At 44.2% G+C, this 21,906-nt stretch overlaps 1 protein-coding gene across 1 annotated transcript in view; it reads left to right on the forward strand.

Annotated features, from left to right (window-relative positions):
- Nucleotides 1-21,906, forward strand: part of SEC24D (SEC24 homolog D, COPII coat complex component) — a 337,918-nt gene that overhangs the window by 178,738 nt on the left and 137,274 nt on the right. The window contains exon 9 of the mRNA XM_029613783.1: nucleotides 20,684-20,822. Within this exon, the coding sequence (XP_029469643.1) occupies nucleotides 20,684-20,822 (139 nt within the window). The remainder of the gene's footprint in view (nucleotides 1-20,683; nucleotides 20,823-21,906) is intronic.

The raw sequence follows: 21,906 nt of genomic DNA on the forward strand, positions 1-21,906 counted from the left end.
TGGAGCGTCCAAATTGATTCGAGTTGTGATTGTTTCAATAATGGGCGAGGCGTCTGTTTCCAGGAGTCCCGGGGGGGGGGGGGGGGCGTAGACTAGTAGAATTTGAAGATGGTCTGATGAGAAAAATCCAATTTCAAGTTTAGGATCTGATATGACAGGGTGTTGATTGACGTTAAGGCCTTTTTTTGTTGCTAATAAGATGCCCCCGCCCTTTTTTTATCAGTCGAGGGAGAGAGAAGATGTCGTAGGTCTGTGTAGGTAGTTGATTTATTATAGCAGTGTCTGTGGGTTTCAGCCATGTTTCGGTTATAGCACATATGTCAGGCTTGGCGTCAAGAAGGTAATCGTTGAGGATCAGAGATTTCTTAGTGATGGATTATGCATTGAAAAGAGTTAAGGAAAATAGAGTAATGCCTAGAAATTGTGTGACCGGAGCAAGCAGGATGGGGGTAAGAGTTATTAATGATCGGTGTCCTGCGTGCCTGGTAGAATGTCCTGTTGAAGATGTGAGGTGTGGGAGGATAGGGATTGGGTAAGTTGTATACATTCTGGCCAGTTGAGTCTTGCAGAGGCGGACTGGCTGGAAGGATCCGAAGAAAGTTAAACAGTAGTTGGGGGTTGTGGGTTAATTTGCTGAGAGGAGCTTGGCTGAAGTGGAGTTTTTGTGGTAGACTATAGGCTGTGGGAGGAATATAGGAGGAATGTGGGAGGCACGCACTGGGAAAGGTATGGAGTATAAGGTCGGCTGTCGAGAGAAGTTGCGGTGGCACTTCGGTGTCGTCCCGTGGTGCGCTTGGTGGCTGGTAGTTGTGGTGTCTGTGGGAGAGAGAGCTGCAGGTTGGGTATTTTTAAACGCCAGGGAGAGTAGCCCTGAGATTGCTTGAGAGGTTGCTGGGAATGAGTATGCCTGAAGAGAAGTTGTATGTCTGAAGGCCGGAGCGAACGCTAGAGTGGGCGGTAGTGGAAGTAGCTAGGAGCGTGAAGAGGCTGCACTCCGGGGCTGCACAAAGGGGCACACAAAGGGGTTGCCAGTGTAAGCAATGCAAGATTTGTCCTATATGGACTGCTGATTGGGCCCCTGTCAGAAGTCTAGCAGCCATGCTCTATAACATATGGAAACATTTCAGGTTGTATTGTTAAATGCCGCTAAACAGAGGGTTCAGCAAGGCTGTGTTTCTCGAGGTAATTGCACAGTCGGTGAACCTGACGCAGAAGCTTGAAGAAAGTTAATAGTGTGCATTTGTTTGTTCCAGAATACATTTGGACTTACCCTGATAGAGTAAAATCTGTGCACACAATGACTTTACTGAGTATTTTCAAAGTGAATGCCCGCCTGTAAGTATGCTTTGAAAATACTCAGGTAATTGTCTCATGTGCACGCACAAATCCCACACACCTGTAACTTGTACAATGCAATTTACATGCACAACATTTTACAATAGAAGATTTTGCACATAAATCCCAATTCCACCCCGCCGGATCGTAATCAGGTTATGTGCAAGCCTTTGCACAGAGTGACCATGGAGCTATTTTAGTACAGCCATGTGAGCACATGTAGCCATGTTTGATGCTCTGGAAATCAGGCCCAGCGAATCTGATTTTCTATCAGGTGAACAGCCCACGTTTTTCAAGGATGAGCAGTGCAAAGTAATTTATGACAGATGTGCTCTTGTTTAAGAGCAGTTGTCCGGACCATTAAAACCGGCATTAAGGCACAGCTGGCAGATGTGCTCACTGGAGTGATTCAAGCTGACCTGACGGATTATATTTCAGCAGCATCCAGCTGAAGGATATTTATTTTTATATCTCATCACTCTTTTGTTTAATTCTTTGGGGCTTTGTTCAGCCACTAAATAAATAAATAAATGGCTGAAGTTTTCCACTGCACAAGCCAGAACAAGCTGAAGGACAGGGTGGCGAGCGTCCACAGGCCTGGCAGGCATAAATAAGCAGGTAGCTTATTCAGCAGAGGATGTGCTCGAGCCTTCCTCTCGTGAATAACCCGACCGTGGGATTGTTCAGTGTCCTCAGTCACATTTACAGAGCAGCGCAAAGTTAAAAAGGGAGCTGAAACCTTTGTGGAGCAATTTTCAGCTTAGGTTGCTGTTTACTAAAGCTTCAGTAAAACACACCAGGTTCACGAAACCGCTGCACCCGACTACCGCAACGTAATAGATCCCAAGGTTATGTTCCTCACTTTGCCTCGGCCAGGAAAATTCCGCGTGGCAGAATCCATGCGATGGCAGAATCCATGCGATGGCAGGTTCTCATCCGTCTCAGCTCTGTGATCTAAAAGAGGCCGCAAAGCCCCATAATGAGGCCCCCTCCCCATCTCCATCCCATCTCCTGTCCGTGGTGCCACATCTCACCTAGTCTGCTCCTGGCCACCCACCACTGCCCTCCATGCCTCCCACCGCTTTACAAATAATTCAAACACCCTGCTTCCCAGACCTATCCTCAACCTTACCAGAATGCCCACAATCCATAACAACGCCATACAACATGATGGGGCCTTCAGAATCTCCTCTGCTCTGCCTGTGCGCATTCAAGGCAAAGGAGAGCCCTGGGTCAGCGGGCACCATTTTGTTGCATGGCACTAGCAGGGCAGGAGCAACGGGGATCACTGTTGCCTTTTGTGGATGTGGACCGTGGACACACCATAAGGATGTGGTGGGAATCAAGGGGGAGAGGGGTTAAAAGGAGCAGGGTTTGCAGGACAGTTGTGGGATTTATTTGCAGCTTATTATTTTAATTTTAAAGTATGGGGGGCATTAGTGTAGTTAGAAGGGCCTGGAGGGACAGTGTTCCCCCAAATGCTCCAGCTTCTACTGCCGAATTAGGCCCCTTCAACCCCCCCATCCCTTGTCATCCCCCCCCCCCCCCAGGCTAAGCAGGCAAACTATGCTTAAGTGAGGCATTAGCCTGGCAATGCTCCTGAGGGAAAGTTAGCTACATCAAGGGCAGCTTGGAGAAGAGACGGCTGAGGGGGGATATGATAGAGGTGTTTAAAATCTTGAGAGGTCTAGAACGGGGAGATGTGAATCGGTTATTTACTCTTTCGGATAATAGAAAGACTAGGGGGCACTCCATGAAGTTAGCATGGGGCACATTTAAAACTAATCGGAGAAAGTTCTTTTTTACTCAACGCACAATTAAACTCTGGAATTTGTTGCCAGAGGATGTGGTTAGTGCAGTTGGTGTAGCTGTGTTTAAAAAAGGATTGGATAAGTTCTTGGAGGAGAAGTCCATTACCTGCTATTAAGTTCACTTAGGGGCGGATTTTAAAAGGAGCGCGAATAGCCTACTTTTGTTTGCGCTCCAGGCGCAAACAAAAGTACGCTGGATTTTAGTAGATACGCGCGGAGCCGCGCGTATCTGCTAAAAACCTGGATCGGCGCGCACAAGGCTATGGATTTTGTATAGCCGGCGCGCGCCGAGCCGCGCAGCCTACCCCCGTTCCCTCCAAGGCCGCTCCGACATCGGAGCGGCCTTGGAGGGAATCCTCTAACGCCCTCCCCTCACCTTCCCCTCCCTTCCTCTACCTAACACACCCGCCCGGCCCTGTCTACACCCCCCCCTTATCTTTCTCCGGGGATTTACGCCTCCCGGAGGGAGGAGTAAATCCCCGCGCGCGAGCGGGCCTCCTGCGTGCCGGGCAGCGACCTGGGGGCGGGTACGGAGGGCGTGGCCACGCCCCCGGACCGCCCCGGGCCGTAGCCACGCCCCCGTACCCGCCCCCAAAACGCTGCCGACACGCCCCCCGAAACGCCGTGACGACCGGGCCCGCCCCTGACACGCCCCCGACACGCCCCCGACACGCCCCCGACACGCCCCCTCGGAGAACCCCGGGGCTCTGTGCGCGCCGGGAAGCCTATGTAAAATAGGCTTCCCGGCGCGCAGGGCCCTGCTCGCCTAAATCCGCCCGGTTTTGGGCAGATTTAGGCGAGCAGGGCTCTTAAAATCCGCCCCTTAGAGAATAGCCACTGCCATTAGCAATGGTTACATGGAATAGACTTAGTTTTTGGGTACTTGCCAGGTTCTTATGGCCTGGATTGGCCACTGTTGGAAACAGGATGCTGGGCTTGATGGACCCTTGGTCTGACCCAGTATGGCATTTTCTTATGTTCTTATGCTACTTCTTTGCATGCCAATGTGCTACATTAAATGTATTTTTTTTCAATACACCTCATTTGCGTACCCACATTGTGCCGGGTCTAAGGGCTGAGAAATGACATACGATTCAGATGAACTGACCCAAACCATGGTGAACCTGGAAGATGAGACAAACTGAAGAGTAGTAAATCACCTGGACCGGATGGTATACACCCCAGGGTTCTGAAAGAACTAAAAAATGAAATTTAAGACCTATTTCACGCTACCTATCTTTCCCTCTCTTCTCCTGTCTCCATTACCCCCCCTCCTCTTTCTGGCCTGCTCCCATCCCCGGCCCCCTGTTCATTTGAATTCCTCCTTTAATTGAGTTACTTGTAAACCGGCGTGATGTGCCATACGAACGTCGGTATATTAAAAACTGTTAAATAAATAAATAAATAAATAATTTGTAACATATCATTAAAATCATTCATTCTTCTTGAAAACTGAGCCAATGTAACCCCGATATATAAAAAGGCTCCAGAGGTGATCCGGCAAACTATAAACTGGTGGGCCTGACTTCAGTGCTGGGAAAAATCATGGAAACTTATAAAGAATAAAATCACAAAACATTTAGATAGACATAGTTGATGGGACACAGCCAGCATGGATTTACCCAAGGGAAGTCTTGCCTCACAAATCTCCTACATTTTTTTGAAGGTCTGAATAAACATGTGGATAAAGGCAAACTGGTAGATGTGGTGTATTTGGATTTTCAGAAGGCTGCAAAGTTTCTCATTAGAGGCTTCTAAGAAAATTAAAAAGTCATGGGTTAGGAGGAGATGTCCTTTTGTGGATTACAAGCTGGTTAAAAGACAGGAAACAGAGAGTAGGATTAAATGGTCAGTTTTCACAGTGGAAAGGGGTAAACAGCGGAGTGCTTCAGGGATCTGTACTTGGACCAATGCGTTTCAATTTATATATAAATGATCTGGAAAGGAATACGACGAGTGAGGTAATCAAATTTGCAGATGACACAAAATTGTTCAGAGTAGTTAAATCACAAGCAGATTGTGATAAATTGCAGGAGGACCTTGTGAGACTGGAAGGTTGGGCATCCAAATGGCAGATGAAATTTAATGTAGACAAGTGCAAAGTAATGCATATAGGGAAAAATAACCCTTGCTGTAGTTACACAATGTTGGGTTCCATATTAGGAGCTACCACCCAGGAAAAAGATCTAGGCGTCATAGTGGATATTACATTGAAATCATCGGCTCAGTGTGCTGCAGCAGTCAAAAAAGCAAATAGAATGTTAGAAATTATTAGAAAAGGAATGGCAAATAAAATGGAGGATGTCATAATGCCTCTGTATCGCTCCATGGTGAGACCACACCTTGAATACTGTGTACAATTCTGGTCGCGATGGAGAAGGTACAGAGAAGGGCAACCAAAATGATAAGGGGAATGGAACAGCTCCCCTATGAGGAAAGACTAAAGAGGTTAGGACTTTTCAGCTTGGAGAAGAGACAGCTGAGGGGGGATATGATAGAGGTCTTTAAGATCATGAGAGGTCTTGAACGAGTAGATTTGAATCGGTTATTTACACTTTCGGATAATAGAAGGACAAGAGACATTCCATGAAGTTAGGAAGTAGCAGATTCAAAACGAATCGGAGAAAATTCTTTTTCAGTCAATGCACAATTAAACTCTGGAATTTGTTGCTAGAGTATGTGGTTAGTGCAGTTAGTGTAGCTGGGGTTCAAAAAGGTTTAGATAAGTTCCTGGAGGAGAAGTCCAGAAACTGCTATTAACCAATAGGGAATAGCCACTGCTTGTCACCGGCATTAATAGAATGGGATCTGTTTTGGTACTTCCAGGTATTTGTGTCTTGGATTAGCCACTATTGGAGACAGGATACTGGTCTTAATAAATCCTTGGTGTGATCCCGTATGGCATATTATAAATTTGCTAATTCTGCACATTATTCCCATGTTTGTTGTGCCTACATATTTTACCATAAGGTAAACTCTTTACCACACACATATGTTATTGCAGCTTAGTAAATATGCCCCTTAGCCAGCTTGTAGAGGGGAGTCACTCTCCACATCTCAAGTGGTCTGTGGTGCCACATCCTCCCTAGACACTCCCGGCCACCTGGCTGCTGAAATCTAAACTTCATAAACCCTGATTAAGTCCCACCCTTTTCCTGCAAAATATTCAGAACCCCACTCTTCCTCAGACTGGAGTGGCAAGGTTAACAAGGGGCAGCAGTAACAGTCCCCACTCGCTTCTGACCTACCAGTGCCGTACACTGAAATGGTTCTGGCTGAACCTATGCCAAGGGTATGCAAATATATCTCATGAATATGATTGTGGATGTCCTGATGATAAGACCTCATAGTGGCACTGCAGGACCGGAGGCGTCTGCCCCTGCTTTAGGCTCTCCTTTGCCTTGCATGCACACTTAGCTGGTTAAGTTTAGGCTAATTTTCAGCCATGGCTTTGCCAGCTAGCTCACCACTGAAACTTACTCTAAATGAGCGGCCTAAGGGGCCTATTTACCAATAATGCAGTAACACACATTAAATGCTGAACCGGGTACTTAATGCAGGTAATGTTGCGAGAGTTTTCCTGATATCACAGGAAATTTCTAGCTAACGTGTGAAAAATATTAATGATATGCATCACATGCAAATCTATGCAGAGCTACTCATTAATATTAAATAGCTTAACATGAATCAAAATAAACCTCGAAATCTGTGAAAAGTCTTGGAAAGTTAACTATACTTCAAGCAGTGTAGTTAACTTCCCCCGAGAGCATCAGTAAGCTAATGCGTCTGCCGATGTCTTGGGGCCGCCTCCTCTCCAGATCCCTAAAGGAGCTCTAGCCCCAAGTGATGTCCTCCTATTCCCTCCAAAACAGATTCCCCCTCAAAGGGACTTATGAAGTAGCACTATTTAAATCAGAAAAATTACAAATATGTTTAGTCTTGTCCTCCTGGATTGCTTGAATGTAACGTTTCCCTCATAATAGAATTTGTGGCCAATGAACTTAAACCTGACAAACCAGCAATCATATTAGGAGACTTTAACCTTCACATCGATAATATACCACGGTCCAATACAAGTAACATGCTAATTGACTCATTGTCCGCCTTAGGGTTTGAATTAATTTCTTCAGGACCCACACATAAAGCAGGTCATTCCCTTGACTTAATTTATTAATTTTAAAACAGAGTGCCCACTTTCCGTGAAATACACGAAAGTACCTTGGTCGGATCATTATCTAATTCAATCCTCTTTTTCAACAAATACAAGCGCAACAACTATAACTAATCATCATGAATCTTTTTCCTATCGCCCACCAATAAAAATTAAGGATCTCTCAGTGAAAATAGAACAAAATCTAAGTAGCTTTAATCACCAGAATTGTGAAAATGCCACTGCGGCATGGCTGCACTTCACTAATAACAAAGCCGATAAACTAACTCCCCTGAAAGTGGTAACTAAAAAATCTAAAATAAAGGAAACATAAACCATGGTGCAATAAAGAAATAAAATTGACAAAAAAAAACTTTGCGTAGAAAGGAAAAAATATGGAGAAAAAACTCTACAATCCCGAATTTGGCAGCTTATAGAAGTCTCCTGGCCCAATATAAGAAACTCATTAATGAATCAAAAAAAGATTTCTTTAATAATAAAATTAAAAATTATTTGCATATTCCTAGGGTACAACGGTTCAAAATCTCATTAGAGACCCGTCAGAGGATCGTGATCTTTTACCTGAATCAAAATGCATAGAAATCGCCGATTTCTTTAAACAAAAAATAGTAAATTTACTAATTGGACTAGATAATAACACATCAGACAGGATCACCATGGGCATCAGGGAATATGCAAAATGGTCCAGCTTTGAGGAGGTTTCATCTATTGAAATTGAAAACCTGATAAAAATCTTGAATCCCGCAATGCATCCCCTAGATAAGATTCCCATCTCGGCACTAAAAGCAACTGTACATCTGATTTCTAAGCCCATAACAAAAATAATTCATCTTTCATTGCAAGAAGGTCACTACCCTCAAATACTCAAAAGTGCCATAATTAAAACAATTCTAAAAAAATCATCGCTTGATCCGCTACTACTTAACAATTATCGTCCAATCTCAAATTTATGTTTCTTAGCAAAAATATTAGAAAAAGTAGTTCAAAAACAACTTACAGACCATCTTGAAATCAATAATATATTATTTCCATCACAGTTCGGCTTCAGAAAGCACCATAGCATCGAAACGTTACATCTTGCACTCACTGATACAATTCTTACAGGATTTGACAGCGGACAAAAATACTTCCTCATACTGTTAGACCTCACCGCTGCTGTCGACATGGTAAATCATGCAATACTTATTGAAAAACTATCAGAAATAGGATTGACTCCACAATCAGTTGGTTCTCATCGTACATTAACAGTAGATATTTCCTAGTTAAAATTAAAAATACACTTTCAGATAAAAAAGAATTAAATACAGGAGTCTCACAAGGATCATCCCTAGCTTCCACCTTGTTTAATGTGTACATGATTCCGATTTGTCATTTCCTAAGCGGATTAGGACTCCTACATTATGTTTATGCAGACAATATCCACATTTAAATTCCAATACATTCCACAATTGAAGAGACTATCGAACTGATAGTTATGTATCTTTCATTGATCAAAAAACTATTGACGAATATGAAATATTGAATGTAGAAAAAACTGAAATCATTTATCTGGACAGAAGAACTTGTCATAACACTCACTGATAATAACATCAACCTGTTACGATTTGTGGACCCTTGGGCCGGCTAGAAGATGGTGATACTATGCTGAAGGGAGTCCCACAGAGGAATTGCAGCCGGGAGGCGGACTTGAACCAGAGGACCAAGAGAATCTTCACCACTGGAAGCCCAAGGTCCTCCCAGGAGGAGCCCTTGAGGACCTGAGCAGCTTGGACTTAGGCGTGGACCCTGGGGACGAGAGTCCTGAAGCGCAGTCCGAGTCGAGGCAGGCTGCAGATGGGCGAGACTGGCGACAAACCAAGAGTCAGGGCAGGCAGCAGACAGCAGAGACCGAAGACAAGCCAGAAGTCGAGACGGGGAAGCGAAGCAGGATTACCAGTGAACGATCCGAAGTCAAGAGCCAGGAAGACGAGCCAAAGGGAGACAGAAGTGGAGGCAGACGAGGATGGAACTGGAATCAGGAACAAGGCTGGAACGGAGCAGGAGTCAGGAACAAGCTGGTACAGGAATCAGGAACATGCCGGGACAGGAACAAGCAGGAACGAAAGCAGCAACTAGAGAACTCCAGGGAGCGAACCTTGTTGCAAGGCAAGGAAGGAGAGCCGGAGCAGGGTTTAAATAGTGGCCAGCGTCTGACGTCACTTCGAGGGAGGAGTGAAGTATTCCCACGCTGGTCCCTTTAAATTGACCACCCCTGCGAGTGCGCGCGCCTAGGGGGCGGAGCCGAAGCTAACCCAGGAAGTGCAGAGGCTCGGCGGCGTCTCCCTCGTGGAGACGCCGCCACGGAGAGGCCACGCTGCAAGCCAGGAGGAGCGGGGGACCACCAAGAATTGCTCTGGGGCCGTCGGGGAGCGAGGTAGGAGCCTGACTGCGGCGTTCCGCGGCCGGGAATCATAACTCAACCTCCAAATCAGAAACAACACACATGATCTAGGAGTCATTATGGACTCTGAACTCAATTTCAAAAAGCACATATTTATTAAGCTAAAAGAAGGCTATTACAAATTACACACACTTAAAAGACTAAAACCACTACTAGACCAAAATAACTTTAGAACTGTACTCCAAGCACTGCTTTTTTCAAATACTGATTACTGTAACGCTCTATTGTTAGGTCTCCCACTATCAACTATTCGTCCGCTACAAGCCCTCCAAAATGCAGCAGCCAGGATTCTAACTAATACAAAGAAATATAGAAACATAGAAACATAGAAATGACGGCAGAAGAAGACCAATCGGCCCATCCAGTCTGCCCAGCAAGCTTCACACATTTTTTCTCATACTTATCTGTTTCTCTTAGCTCTTTGGTTCTATTTCCCTTCCACCCCCACCATTAATGTAGAGAGCAGTGATGGAGCTGCATCCAAGTGAAATATCAAGCTTGATTAGTTAGGGGTAGTAGCCGCCGCAATAAGCAAGCTACACCCATGCTTATTTGTTTTACCCAGACTATGTTATTCAGCCCTTATTGGTTGTTTTTCTTCTCCCCTGCCGTTGAAGCAGGGAGCTATGCTGGATATGTCACCCCTGTACTCTCTTCCTTACACTGGCTACCAATCAGCTACAGGATCGAATATAAAGTTTTATGTATAATACACAAAATAATTTACAGAGAAGCAACAGAATGGTTTAATGCAGCCATCAGGCTACATACACCCAAAAGACAGTTAGGGGTAGATTTTCAAATGGTTACGCACGTAAGATATGCACGTAAACCCCGAAAAGCTGCCCCAAGCTGCCCCTGCGCGCGCCGAGCCTATCTTGCATAGGCTCGGCGGCGCACACAAACCCCAGGATGCGCGTATGTCCCCGGGCTTGCAAAAAGGGGCGGGGCGTGGACGGTCCAGGGGTGTGGTGGGGCGTGGCTGGAGCCTCCAGGCACAGTGACCATTTGCCGCTGTGTCCGGGATCACGGGCCGGCCATCGGCCGGCGCGCGTAACTTCTTCCACAAAGGTATGGGGGTTTTTTTTAGATAGGGCTGGGGGGCGGGTTAGGTAGCAGAAGGGAGGGGAAGGTGGGGGGGAGGCAGAAGGAAAGTTCCCTCCGAGGCTGCACGGCTCGGCGCGCGCAAGTTGCACAATTGTGCACCCCCTTGCGTGTGCCAGCCCTGGATTTTATAACATGCGCGCGGCAGCGCATACATGTTATAAAATCGGGCGTAGATTTGTTGGCGCCGGGTTGCATGAACAAATCTACGCCTGTACATAAGTTTTTAAATCTGGCCCTTAAGGTCCAGTAATAAAGGGCTGTTATCGATCCCTTCAATACAATCAGCTCATCTCTCACAAGTCAGAGATACAGCTATTTCCCTAGCTGGCCCAAAAATCTGGAATACATTACCTGAAAAATTAAGACTCCAGCAGAATTTTAAATCATTCAAGAAGGATGTAAAATCTTGGTTATTTTATAAGGCTTTTACTGGAGAAACTCCATGATTAGATTGAATACCGATGCAGGACAGATGAGGCGAAATCAAGTTTAAAATTACTTGATTTTATTGTTTTATTGTTTTCTTTTACGATGATTGACATTTTGATGTATAATTTTATGATTCTATTGTATTTTATGTTTTATTCTGTTATGGCAGTATTATTGATTAAGATTGTATTCTGTTCTTATTTCATTTTAACTGTCTTATTTTAAACAATTTATTTATGTAAACCATTATGATGGTATATTCCGAATGACGGTCTATAAAAACTAATAAATAAATAAATACATTTTCTATACTTCGCATCTCGTGTTCTAGATCTTTAGTTAATATGTAATGGATCACTTCTTTTGATAGATGTTAATGCCTGTTGGTGAATACTAACCCTGTAACCCATCATTGCCTACTGGTTTATAGCTATGAATGTTATTTTGTAAACTGTTGTGATCTTTACATGGAACGGCAGTATATAAAATGTCTAAATAAAGAGAGGAATGTGGAGGTACCTTCCAGGTACCGACAGGGAAGTAAGAAGAAGGAGTAAGAACTTTGTTCTGGACAACTGGATTAAAAGTAAGAGATATGGGACTTTAATGCATCTAAATTGGGAGTAATCAACCTATCCAGCAAATTCTAGGAGGAAGCTTCAAAACTACCCATTAATTGGACAGGATCAGGAGTAAGGGAAATCAGTTTACATCAGTTACCAAATAAATGAACTGAAGTATAAAGTCACAGATTTATTAAAAGAACTAAAGCTGTAAATGGACAGTAAAGAGTAAGAACGCGTAACTAAACAATTTCATCAGTTTTTCATCTTTAATCAGTAAAAGTTAAGTTGGAAACCATCAGTTGCTTCCAACGTGATTATTACTGCTGAATACAAGAGACTAAAATGTTGAATTAACTATTGAACGTTGCTCAAGGCTTCCTCCAGCCCGTTCCTCCCGATAGGGAATCTTGGACTTTGACATCAGGAGAGGAAAGTTACAGACTTAAGCCCATAAACTGAGGTGTGGTCTTTGGGGTCCTGTGATGGGACACTAGCCCAAGGGTTACATATATTTTTCATGTGGTCTTGCGATAGTGGGAACATGACTTTTAATGCCAGTGCAAGTGGGAATTTCCTGCACATCTGTTCTATCTCTACATGTCTTGCTTTCATACAGTCACAATAGATTATAATTCTGGAACAGAGCCTAATAATTCTGGTAATATGCATGCCACTAGCGTTGCTAGGACAATGTTTGTATTTTGTGGTCTGAAGAGGAAGACTAGATCTCTGAATGTGCCTGCCCCTTTAGATGTTACGCTCACAGATTGTCAGTTGTCAAAGTTGATCTTAGCAAAAGAGACACATGAACCCATGCAACAATGAGGAAGCCCTAATGTTATCCCTTCAGGGGCCTTACTTAAGTTTCTAGGCTAACTTTATACAAGAAGAAGTTCCACCAGGATCAGCTTCCAGAATTTCACATATCTTTCTTAGATATTGACAGTCACTTGGCCCACTTTCCTGTTCACACGAATCTAATTTATTCCTGTAATCTAAAGCATTTATTTTTGTAATTGTAGTACATATATTTTATTATGCTTTTTTGTTGTTGAAGAGTCATCTGATCAAAGTAACCACAGTAATCTTGTGCTGTAGACTTTTTCAGCTATCATCAACTGTTGACTCATTTGTTTTACCAAGTTATTCCTGTCCACTCTATAAGGATATATCCCAGCTGCCAGCCATAGCATGTTACCGCTTGTAAGATCTTATTCAGGACAGTTTTTCTCATCTTTCTCATGAGAAGAAGAACATCTAAGATCCCCCACTTAATTCACAGCTAGTACCACTCTCTTCTGTATAATCATAAGGCTGTCTAGCGTGGCTGGTGCCTGAATATCCAGCCTCCAAAGTAGCCTGCACAGTCTGCTGGACAGATCTAGCTATGTGAGCACCTGTGTTTCCAGGGAAGCTGGAGAAATAGGGGGCATGTTATGAAGATCAGGGTGCAGAATAATCTCAGGAAATATTTTTTCACAGAAAGGGTAATGGAAGCCTAGAATGGCCTCCTGGAGAAGGTGACAAAGATAAAAAATAATGACAAAATTCAAAAAGGAGTGGGATAAGCACAAAGGTTCCCTAGTAGCAAGTGAATGGAACTGAGGTATTAAGGCCAACATGCACAGAGGGGCAGTTATAACCCTAATCCAAACTCAGACATTGGATAGGAATGGATTTACTCCCAGGAAGGTCAGCTGAAGACGAGGACAGGGGCGAGATGAAGCTGAACCGGAGCTTGAGGATTGATGGTACTTCAGGATTAGGACTCGGGACATCAGGGCTGGAAAGTAGGACATTGGAAATGAATGGACACTTGTACCTCAGGACATCTATGGCATCTGGACATCAGGGGACTTCTAGAGAGGAGGACCACAGGGACGACTGAAACATGACGGACGAAGACATCAGGAGATAGAGATGTCTGGACATCCGAAGACAAGGGGACGTCAGGACATCCGGAGATAGGAGGACGAAAAGACATCTGGACATCTGGAGACACGGAGACATCGGGACATCTGAAGACAAGAGGACGGGATCCGTCAAGAGACCAGAACATGGAATGAAGAAGACAATGAAGGTTCAGGAACCATGGACGAAGACAAGGAGGACCAACAAAGAACAGAGTGCCTTGAAGAAGTGAAGAAGGATCACGAAGGACTCTTGGAATGAAGAGCTGGAACTGAAGATCCTGGAGTGGTTCGACTCCATGACCAACTCCTTGCGAAGGCGAAGACTGAGCCCTTTTGTAGGGCTGAAGAGGAAACACCTCGATGATATCTCAAAGAGGAGCCAGAAGGACTGGCCCTTTAAATAGGCTGAAGAGGCACGGCCCCATGCCTAAGGAAGAAGGCAGGACCTCGGACAGCAGCCATGCTGTGAAGAGGAGCTGAAGCAGGCCCAAGGCATTGGAGGCAGCTCCTGCCGCAAAGAAAGAAGACTGAAGATGATGGCGGCTTCCAGGCAGCTTGAAGAGGAGCTCTGCAGCGGCCTCCCGGCCGCAAGAAGAGGAAACTGTAGGCGGCTCCTTCCGTGGAGGATGGCGCTGTTCGGCGGAGGCCTCCAGGCTGCGAAGAGGAAGGCTTCGGCGGCGGCCTTCAGGCCGCGGGAAGAAGGAAGCGGCAGTGGCTCCCGGGCTGTGAAGCGAAGCATCGAAAGCAGCAGCTCTCTGCCGCAGAAAGAGCCGATGGCGGTGGCTCTGTCCGCTGCGAGAGGTGGCTTCAAGGCCGTGAGAAGAGGCCTGGTCGGCGTCGGCTGGCCCGCTGCATGGAGGAAGATAAACGGCGGTCTGCAGGCCGCATGGAGGCTTGGACAGCCGCAGTTCCCTGCCACGGGTAGCAGTGGGACTGACGGCGGCCTCCAGTCCGCGGAGGAAATGGCGGCAGACTATGGGGAAAAGTGAGAGGCTGCTTGAGGGCTTGTTCCCTCAAGCAGAATCATAACACTCTACAGCGATAAAGTGGATGGAATACGTCTCCTTTAGCATTGTTAATAGGTAGGAGGCTGCCTTCTGCTTCTGCTGAGTAGATGCAGTTGCAGAGTGACATCCTCAGAGTTTAGCAAGGATAGGATTATGCTTGTCCTACCCGACTGTGATTGCGTTAGAAACATATCTGCCTTTGCATTTCTGACTGATGGAGGCAGGAGGCCAGGAGAGGCCTTGTTTGCATTTATTGTTCATTCAACTCCGAAATGCCTTTGGGCAATTTTGTATAGAAATTTCTGTCAAAAGCCAAAGCTTTGAATCCCTTCTCTGAACATCAGCTGTCTTGTGTTGTAAGCGCAGCTTTAAACAGAAGATAAACAAGTGAAAATACCTTTTGAAAAAAAAATTAGAGAGATTAAAAAGGCCATTTTTGGATTGTATTTCATTTCCTTTGAGCACAAATCAAAATGACAGACCTGTTTGCTTTAATATATCATCTACTCCTGAAAATTATAACCTTTATGTGGCATGCTCAGACGTGATTAAGAAACAAAGCTCTGGCAATTATTGTTGAAACCCAAACAGAGAAAGGCTCGCAGTCAAGTTCGAGTATTAAAGAGACAGTGAAAGGGTCCCCTGGAGACAGAAGTCACTTAGGGTCCGAGTCATTGAGATGTAAGCTTGTAATTGTAAGCTTGAGGAACAGCCATGCGCGATAAATCAGGCTTTAATGCCTGAACCATTGAGATAATTCTGTGCACCCATGCACAAAGAGGCACGTTAAAGGAGCCCGATCCTTTAAGCAGAGCAGCACTTTACCTAAAATTGGCTTTCTCTGCTCCCCCAGAGTGTGGAGGGGGCGCGGGGCCTTTCTGCATGGAACTCCAGTCTGGCCACCAGCCCCTGCCCTCCCATCTTCCCCTCCCCCAGCTGCCTTCAGCCTCCAGCCCCCTTTACCTCTGCCAGCTTGGGACCATTCGGAAATGCTTTATGCGTTGACCTGCATTTACTGTGGTGCTACAACAGTGCGGCAGAGTGAGCTGCCATGAGTTAAGAGGTGGGGGGTAGCAGACGGGAGCCTCAGGATTGGTTTAATCCTGAATTTGCATTTATTTTGGAGACCGCATACTTTTTCTGCCCTTAAATATATTTTTTCAAAAAGTAGCAGTAAAGATTAGAGATCACCTGAAAGCCGTAAGGTTTTCTGATGGCAGCGTCTCCACAGTTTGATTATTATGGACTGACCCAAGGTATTGACAAAGGCCCTCAGAGTTCAGCACGGACATGAAATGAAAGAAGGCAGTTGCTGCACAAAATGGTGCTCTGGGCTAAGGGTGCTTTCGGCATCCCCTTCCTTTTCAGGCTTGTGTGCTCGTAGACTCATGGACTCACTCAAAAGGGTAATGTGACATCCCCACCCCCCCATTTTGCCACCCAGGGTTCTTGCCCACCCCTTGCAATGGCCCTGCTGACGGGGGCATGAAACATTCTCTCCAGAGTTACAGTTCACTGCCACGACTGGCTCGACACTTCCCAACAATGCACAGTAACTGCTGCCAGCTATGTAAAGGGATAGTGAGAAATATACTAAGCACCTACAGAACCATTACAGATACATTGGAGTCACGGCTCTTGAAGTGCTGCTGGCACTGGTTCCTGACCTCACGGAGTATTAAAGATCTTCCCTGTCTGACATGTTTGCAAAGGGTGGAATGGCTGTAATACCATCAGCAGGTTACCGGCCTCTTCCATGCCCCTCAATAACCTGTTCACAAAATCAGGCAAGCCAATTAGTAACATCCGGAGTGTCTTATCTATTTGATAAGGCATGCAGGACTGTTCAATCATTGCTTAACATATAATCTAAATAAATAAATCTACCTCTTATTCTGTGTCACCAGACACAGGGGAATGGCACTTGAACTGCCCTGAATGCATCACCTAGATAGGATTTAAGGCAGGTCTGACGAGGAGTCGGATGTCGTGGTTCATAGTAAGGTGCAAGACGGAGGTACTGGAGGATAAAGTTAGGAATCTGAAGTAGGGTATTGAAATCCAGAATCTCCAGGGTTGCAATCTCAGAAATGTTCTGCATTCCACGAGCAGGACCCCAGCGGCAGGCTGAGTTCTGGAGTTTCAATACGTGGATGACACGATGGTGCAGGAAAAAGGAGTTTATATTTGTTAGGAACTGGGGAACATTCTGGACGGTTGTATGGTGGGAACTTTCTCAATGGAATGGATTCCACCTTAACCAGGTGGAACCAGGGCTGTTGGTGCTAACATTTAAAAAGAAGATAGGGAAGCTTTTAAACTGAACCTTGGAGGAAAGCCAACAGTTGCCCAGGATTGAAGTTAGATTGCCCTGATAGTAAGGATGCAGAAAAACTTGATTCCAAATTACCAGAATCAACTGCTAGTAAGCATGTTATGAGAAAGAATAAAAAGGATACATTTAGATATCTATTTGCAAATGCAAGAAGTTTAAAAAAAATTAGATGGGACGAGTTAGTGTGTGGCACTAGATGAAGATATTGACATCATAGGTTCCTCATTGACCTGCTGGAAAAATATATATATATATACCAGGGTACAAAATACAGTATATCAAAATGACAAAGCAAAAATGACAGATAAAAGTGTTGGTGGATTCTGTAGAGTTAAATAAGATACAAATTTTATATGATACAAACTGCTCCCTGGAATCCCTATGGATAGAAATTCCATGTGTGTCAAGGAGGAGTATAACAGCGGGGGTTTACTACCATCCACCTAACCAGAATGGTTAAAAAGATTGTGAAATTGAAATAAAGATTAGACAGGCCGACCAATGATAGCAATTATCATGATCTAACACACAGTTTTGAGTCCAATACTGCAGTAACTAATTATAAATTCTCTCTGAGCCAGTACTGACTCAGTGTCCTAGCATGGTATTCGGGATACTCTTTCCTCTGAACCAGTACTGACCCAGTGTCCAAGAATGGTGTTAGGATTTAGAGGCCAATAAGCAGGAGTGGGGAGTTGGAGACCCTGGAGATCAGGTAATGGATAAAGTCCCTCTAGCTCCACTCCCCTCCAGAATCCCAGAGTGCCATAGCAGTGCCCCTTTGAAGTGGATTGCTACTGCAGGCTCCTCCTCGGCACAACTGCACTCCTCTTTGGCCTGGATACTTGGAGAAGAGATGGCTGAGGGGGGATATGATAGAGATGTTTAAAATCATGAGAGGTCTAGAACAGGTAGTTGTGAATCTGTTATTTACTCTTTCGGATAATAGAAAGACTAGAGGGCACACCATGAAGTTAGCATGTAGCACATTTAAATCTAATCAGAGAAAATTCTTTTTCACTCAATGCACAATTAAACTCTGGAATTTGTTGCAAGGGGATGTGGTTAGGGCAGTTAGTATAGCTGGGTTTAAAATAGGTTTGGATAAGTTCTTGGAGGAGAAGTCCATTACCTGCTATTAATTAAGTTGACTTAGAAAATAGCCATTGCTATTACTAGCAACAGTAGAATGGGATAGACTTAGTTTTTGGGTACTTGCCAGGTTCTTATGGCCTGGATTGGCCACTGTTGGAAACAGGATTCTGGGCTTGATGGACCCTTGGTCTGACCCAGCATGGCAATTACTTATGTTCTTATATTCACTTCCCTCTTCCTGTTTTGCTTGTGGGTGATATACCAAATTCATTGGCCAACTCCTGCCACTCCCATTCGTTAGTTTAAATGCCTGATAATGTATGATCTGAATATTTCACTTAGCATCCTCTTTTCTGCCATCGACAAATGTAGGCCATCCTTACCATTTAATCTTTTATTGCTCCATACTCGGCCCCAGCCTGCAATGTATCCAAATCCACATTTTTTACACCAGATTTTAGACCAGGCATTGAAATTCTCTATATGGCATAACCTTCTGAAAAGGACATAGTCTTTGCCACATGTCTAACCTTTTTCCCTAAATTTTGTTAATCTTTCTGTACATTATGGACACTGTTTCTAGCAAGATCATTGGTCCCTAGATGGATGATAACATTGATATCAGAGTTCTTACTTTCTTCTATAATTGCGTTCACCACCTGCTTTGCATTTCTGTTAGCGGAGGATCCTGGAAGACATTTAACTGTTGTGTTCCCATCATAAGAACATAAGAACATAAGAAATTTCCATGCTGGGTCAGACCAAGGGTCCATCAAGCCCAGCATCCTGTTTCCAACAGTGACCAATCCAGGCCACAAGAACCTGGCAATTATCCAAACACTAAGAAGATCCCATGCTACTGATGCAATTAATAGCAGTGGCTATTCCCTAAGTAAACTTGATTAATAGCCATTAATGGACTTCTCCTCCAAGAACTTATCCAAACCTTTTTTGAACCCAGCTACACTAACTGCACTAACCACATCCTCTGGCAACAAATTCCAGAGCTTTATTGTGCGTTGAGTGAAAAAGAATTTTCTCCTATTAGTCTTAAATGTGCTACTTGCTAACTTCATGGAGTGCCCCCTAGTCTTTCTATTATCCGAAAGAGTAAATAACCGATTCACATCTACTCGTTCTAGACCTCTCATGATTTTAAACACCTCTATCATATCCCCCCTCAGCCGTCTCTTCTCCAAGCTGAAAAGTCCTAACCTCTTTAGTCTTTCCTCATAGGGGAGCTGTTCCATTCCCCTATCATTTTGGTCACCCTTCTCTGTACGTTCTCCATCACAACTTTATCTTTTTTGAGATGCGGTGACCAGAATTGTACACAGTATTCAAGGTGTGGTCTCACCATGGAGCGATATAGAGGCATTATGACATTTTCTGTTTTATTAACCATTCCCTTCCTATTAATTCCTAACATCAAAATGAATTCCCAAGTTATTTCCTCTGAAGATTGAGTCTCCCCAGCAGAAGCAGCTTTCTTTTATGACATTTGATCATGCTGAAGCGTTTCTGGGTGCAGGGTGTCTGCTTCCCTTTCAGACATCACTTCATATTCTGTTACTTAGACTGCATTATGTCAGGGTAACTGCAGGGAGAGTGGGTGTCTCTTCATCTCAGAGCCAATTAACTAACCCATGGGAAAAGAAGCACATTCCCTCAGTTTAATTAATCCTGTAGGAACTCTCTCTGCATTGCCGTGGCCAGGAAAATCACATGCGCCCAAACGCTGTGGTGCCAGAGGTCAAAATGGTGCCAGCTGCCCTATGGCTCCCCTTTGCCCTGACTTCCTTGGTTTATGAGCCCACCTCTCTTTCCACTAGCCTGTCCCTCAGTTTCTTTTTACAAGTGCTTTTTAGTTTTTATAAAGACAGGGAGGTGAATCTTTACATGCTACTGAAAGTTGTCAAGCGTCACGTCATGTTTAAAGTGCATCAGTGAGTCTAGAAGATATCAATCCTACATAATAACACAGCATCATTGCAAACAATACATTTTGTTAAAAGATACCAAAGAGGGTACCCGATGACTTTATTTGAATTTATTTTGGGTAAGTTAAGATGATTGTTCTGTCTGCAAAATATAAATAAATTAGAGAACTAATGGGAGGGAAACTATAATGTAGGAATGAGAATAAGAGAATTTAGTTGTCGGTCATTTCAGCTGCCTTTCAGTGATTCGTTCTTCATGGAATGCACTGGGCAGTGATGGTGACCCTGCAGCTTCCTTCTCTGACCTTCACACTGCTTGCAGTATATCCAAGGAGGGACATTTGTTAGATGCAGCCCATCCTGGCTGAGGAGACCCGAGATGGGTTTTTCTCCTCAGCCCTGAAACGTTCAGATTATGGCACATGAAGAATAAAATCTAATGACCAGGGAAGGTTTATGCACTCAGTAATTGCTTGTTATATTCTGATGTGCTGCATACACGACTGCAGAGTAATCCCATTGTATTTTATCTAGACTCCGCTTCATGTTGTCAACCACGGTGAGACAGGACCCATCCGATGCAACAGATGCAAGGCCTACATGTGTCCATTCATGCAGTTTATTGATGGAGGCAGGAGATATCAGTGTGGATTTTGTAACTGCGTTAATGAAGGTAAGGGGTCTTGTCAATCTTCGTTTTCCACATACAACAAAAAATCGTACTATCAGGCACAGATTGAATTATTATTATTTATTTACTTCAACAATTTCTTTTCCGCTGATCCACCTAATATCAATGGATTACAACCAACATACACAATAAAAGACAACAATATCAAACTTTACCAAACACAAAACATGACATTTAACAAACAGCTAAACAATATAATTGCTATACAGAGAAAAAAAACCAAAAAGGAATTTATAAAGACCATAGCTGTCAAGAAAGGTAAATGCTCAGTTTAGGAAAGATAGAGACAAAAGATATGTCTTTAAAATCTTCCCAAACCATAATAGATCACTCTCTGCTCTGATAGCTGCCAGAAGGCGGTTCCAGAGAGCAGGGCCTGCAATGCAAAAATACACATTCGAGACGTTGCTTATCAAGCTAGAGAAAGCAAAGGAAGCTCAAATAGTTGTTGAGATGAAGAGCAAAGACAGCAGGTGGAATAGAAGAAGTAATGGCTGGAGGGGCTTTAGACACCAGAAAAAGAGCCTTAAACTTCACCTGCCAGGCTATTGGAAGCCAATGAAGGCTAGCTAGAATTGGAGAAACCTGATCACGCATTGTGGCACCGTGGGATTCTGAATAAGCTGGAATCAGGAAGCCCTAAAAGTAGAACATTGGAGTAGTCCAGTGAGCATGAAAATCTGAGTGAAGTGAAGAAGGCTTTAAGGATCGTAGTAGTTGCAGTTTATAATAAGATAATTGGTCTAAAGAATCGACATGGGGTTACCCAGAAAGAGTTGAGTCTACTAGAACCCCCAGCTCACGTGCTTTTGACCAAATCGGTATAACATGCCCATCAAACAGAAAGTCTACAGGGGCAATTTCCATTTCAGTCCTAGATAAGCAGATTATTTCTATTTTATGATGTTCTAGGATAGCCACTCCTTGATCCTAGATAAGCAGAGCCACAATTTCTGTAATATGAAGGGGAAACTGAGAATTTCATCTGCAAACAGCTTATATGAGACATCCAAACAGGAAAGACCAGAACATAAAGTGATCAGATGGATACTGAAAAAAACAGGTG

This window comes from Rhinatrema bivittatum, chromosome 1 (genome assembly GCF_901001135.1).
Source record: "Rhinatrema bivittatum chromosome 1, aRhiBiv1.1, whole genome shotgun sequence".
Lineage (NCBI taxonomy): Eukaryota > Metazoa > Chordata > Amphibia > Gymnophiona > Rhinatrematidae > Rhinatrema > Rhinatrema bivittatum.